At 36.8% G+C, this 4,308-nt stretch overlaps 1 protein-coding gene across 1 annotated transcript; it reads right to left on the reverse strand.

The window, feature by feature from the left end:
* Positions 1–76: 76 nt before the first annotated feature.
* Positions 77–3,721, reverse strand: LOC109590595 (serine/threonine-protein kinase SMG1-like; the record flags this gene model as incomplete). The annotated part of the gene is made up of 11 exons (XM_020006492.1): positions 3,383–3,721; positions 3,003–3,173; positions 2,726–2,857; positions 2,355–2,548; positions 2,034–2,187; positions 1,597–1,790; positions 1,318–1,471; positions 1,028–1,147; positions 715–974; positions 457–630; positions 77–176 (listed from the first exon to the last, which is right to left on the reverse strand). Coding segments are annotated over exons 1-11 (1,992 nt in total), but the record flags the coding sequence as incomplete, so codon positions are not given.
* Positions 3,722–4,308: the final 587 nt, after the last annotated feature.

Below are 4,308 nucleotides of genomic sequence, written 5' to 3' on the forward strand. Positions count from 1 at the left end.
GAGAGAGAGAGAGAGAGAGAGAGAGAGAGAGAGATGCAAGTATTTTTCTAATCTTGAATAAAAATGATTTATTTACTTTGTACTTCTGGTTCCATTCTAAACTGTCATCATATTTCTCTTTGATTAGTGATAGTAATCTCTTTTGTTCGGCAGAGATTCGACTCTGTTCCGATAACCTAATGAAACATCAATGATAAAGCACCAAATCTACCATAACATGACATTCAAATACTATACTACATATATATTTGCCAAACTTTTTGAGCAACTTCAAAAATTTGTAAAAAAGTACAATTTTGATTGCAATCAGCTCAAAGTTTCAATGCATAAACATATATAATACATGACTATGAAGTACATTTTTTTTGCTATAAAAGAAAGACACTGTGTCATTTTTGTTGCGTGCATCAGAGAATGCAATAAAAGCAGACAGAGAGACAGTGAGCATCTCGTTACCTGTCTTGCATTGATATGAGTGGATGGTTGGGTGTGGACACAGCTTCTGTCAATATGCTGATCTCTTTGTCGAGTTTGCCAATCTTCTCCTGATAGCCCACCATCTGCTCGCTAGTCAATGCTATGTCGTTAAGATGCTTCTCTAATGCAAGCAGCACAGAGCACAAGTTCTCTCTACAAGAAATAGAAAGAAGTTTATAAAACACAGCTTGTATAAAAATATACATAAATATGACACACACAATATGCTTGTTATACCTGTTTTTCTGCCAGTGTGGTTCGGATTCAGCTAGTTTAGTAATGAGCATTCCTTCGGCTACTTCCCATTCCATTTCTTTCCTTGTCTGTCTCACTCCGAGCTCAGTTGTGGTCCTCATTGCAAGAGGAAAGGCGGCCTCTTCGCTCTGTGTCCAATCAATCAACGGGTCGTATACAAATGCCTCTAACAATGTCAATAGTGTTTCTCTTCCTCGACGAAGAATACGCAAAATGTCTTCACAGGAAATACGGAATAAACCCTATTAGATATTATAAAGGTAATGTATGATTGAGTATATTATGTACATTGTACCTCAACTCCAGTGAATCCTAGAGCATTCTCAATGTTTTGTGTCATTCTGAATGGAACTCTCTCAGGGACACGAAGGCTCTTTCCTTTCTCAAAACAAACGTTATAATCAACATGGACAACCTGAGAGAGAGAGAGAGAGAGAGAGAGAGAAATAGAAATAGAATAAGAAATACAAAAAGAGTTATACATTTAAAACAAAACTATAGCATTTTATATCTAAAAAACACTTGATCAACTCATCCAATATTTGTACATGTACATACACATAGTAGTCAGTAGTCAGTACATACTTGTCCAGTGGTGAATTCTACCAGTAGATTGTCAAGATGGCGGTCACCCAGCCCAATGATGTACCCAATCATACACATCACAGCAGTTGAGCGACAGTAGGTCTGAGTGACTGCCCACCACTCTGATGCACATGAACTAGCACACCACAACTCCCTAGCATAAAGAAACAATACAAATATAAAATGCTAAAGTCAATCAGTATTTAAAACTTTAAATCTTTCAATCAGCACGCAATTACGCATGCATGTACATGATCCAGTATTGGTGTATGAACTCACTTTGTTAGTAGTTCCCTAGGAGTTTCGTTCATTAGTTCTTTGAGTACTCTCATTTGTATGCCGAGGGGCCACTCTTTGCGTGGGGTGTGTTCGTTGAGTCCTTTCTCGTTGAGGAGAGGAATGATCTTAGCATAGAACAGTTCGTTGGGCTTCCTGACTTGAACTTGTAACGGAGCTGTAGGCTGTGAACCAGCCTAATGGAGTAAAGGCGGTATATAATCAGGGTACTATAGTACAGGGGCTTTAGGGTCAAATTTCACCAAAAATGGCTAGGAAAGAAATCTCCATTTTATGATTTTTTTCTGATGCACACACATGTACTTATGCTGCATAAAAAGTTTGAGCTGATTCCAATCAAATTTGGATTTTTTATAAATTTTTAAAGCAACTAACCCCATTCCTTATACATGTGTATTTATACATGTACATGTACTTACTTGCTGCATTGCTTTAGCTAGTGCTTCTCGTTGCTGCCATCTCTTATAAATACCAAACAACGGGGTAACATTATCGACCCACTGGATAAGACCAGAGCGTGCACCTAACGGTATTACGGCATAATCACGAGCCAAATACAACTGGGTTTGATGTCTGCCGATAAAAAAAAGACAAAAATAATATACAAAGTGATAAAATTAATTTAAATTATTATGATCAAAGTATAACCAATAGTATACCAAATGCATGTAAGAGGAAATCTTGTTGGAGGGTCAATTATAAAATTACAAGTACAATCACCACAACTGTAGAGGCCTTACTTGTGAGCTTTAGCAAACATGTTATTAACGATAGCCATAAACTGCATTATCCTCTCATCAAGATGAAGGTCCTCCAATCCTTTGAAGAGATAAGTGTGTCTCCGCCCGTCGGACCCTATCATCGATATCTTCTTTGGTTTCGTCTTTGTTGGAAGGACAGACACGTCCAGACAGAATGACTCCAATAGAACAGGCTAATAGAGGGAGAATAACGTTACTACATGTACATGTATGGGCATAAGTATGTGAAATTATAACTAGTATAAATAACAAAGGAAGAAATATAAAAGAAAAAATAGAAGGAATAAAAAATCAATTATCTCTCATGTATTGATACTATATGCAGTACATGTTTATTCTAGTTCTCTCACTTCATCCATTTGACTGTGTCCAGGCATTGAAATGCATGATGACTGTATAGCTGCCAAGTGAGGACTGATCTCATTGAGACTCAATGGGGTCTGCATCCTCTTCTGTGCTCTGTGCATTAACATCTGCTGAAGCTAAAAAAAGAATTTAAAAATAACAAATAATAATCTAAATTAGAAGCTTATACTATGTACTTATTATTATCATTATTATTATTATCATATATTATTATTATTATTATTATTATTATTATTATTATTATTATTATTCTTGGTGTACTTGTTTGAAAGGGTCCCAGACATTAATGGAGCTCTTGTAGTTGCTTGGGTTCTGGAGTTTCTGTATCGCCATTGTAATGAGTTCGCCGTATTCGGCTTGAAACTGACGCTCGTTCTGTGTCTCTGGGGGCTGGGCTGTAACTGCAGCTAAATATTCTAACACCCAAAGCAGCTGAGAGAGAGAGAGAGAAATGAGAAAAAAGGAAAGAAATACAAATTAATAAAATTATGTGATAAGGAGAATACAAGTTACACATACACGTACTTATACATCAACATTTTAATGCTATGAAAAAATACATACTTACATGTACATGTATATCAACTTATCAAGAACTCTTTTATTATTAACATTATCATTACTAAATGCAATTTACTCACTGGTTTCATTGTGGCAATATACTTCTGTCTCATGACAGCTTCCTTCCGCTCCATACTAAGCACGTGATTATGTATAGCAAACGTCCTTTTGGTCTCAGCTTCAATCTGGAGGAGTCTCCTGTGTACCTCGCCCTGTCTCTGCATCAGTGCTGCCAGCCACATCTCGTCCCAGAGCAGGGTGATGCGACAGAGCTCTGATACAAGGTCCCTCACTGCTTTCACCATTATGGGGTTTTTCTGTGTCAGTGAATCAACAATGACTGCAAGACACCTGTCAAGGCTGGATAATTCCGATGGTGAATTCTCAATCATGTCTACACGAGTGAAAAATACAGGCATGGTGGGGTAGTGTACAGCACAAAGAACTTAAGACTAAAGAACATTTACAAGCTGAACCATGTATTGCATTCTCCATAGACTAATAGATTATATGTAAACTGTAAAGCTGTATATGTTAAAAGATTGATGTTACTACATGTATAAGGTAACTATTACTGAGAGTAAATATTTTCAACATCATAAAATTATCAAACACTCATTTAGCACTAACTAAAATTAATAGTCAACATTAATACACTACTATTCTATTGTTGCCAGTGTCACAAATGTAAAGGAAATGATCTTGATCAAATGTTATTCCAAAATTAGGGGCATTAAATTGCTTTTCCCCACCTCCTCTTTCTCCAAAGCTACACAGAAACAGGCCATCACTAGTGAAGATTGAGACACGATGATTACCATGCTCACTAACATAGACCAGACCAGTAGTGTCTACTGTAATACCTGCTGGAGAAGTAAGCTGGCCAGGACCAGATCCTTTACTGCCAAACTGAGAAACATAATTGCCATCATGAGTAAACTTCTGAATGCGATTATTATTGCAATCAGTAACATAAACAAATCCTTCTTTATCTATAGCAACATCG

Source organism: Amphimedon queenslandica, unplaced genomic scaffold (assembly GCF_000090795.2).
Source record: "Amphimedon queenslandica unplaced genomic scaffold, v1.1 AMPQUscaffold_9806_Cont17993, whole genome shotgun sequence".
NCBI lineage: Eukaryota > Metazoa > Porifera > Demospongiae > Haplosclerida > Niphatidae > Amphimedon > Amphimedon queenslandica.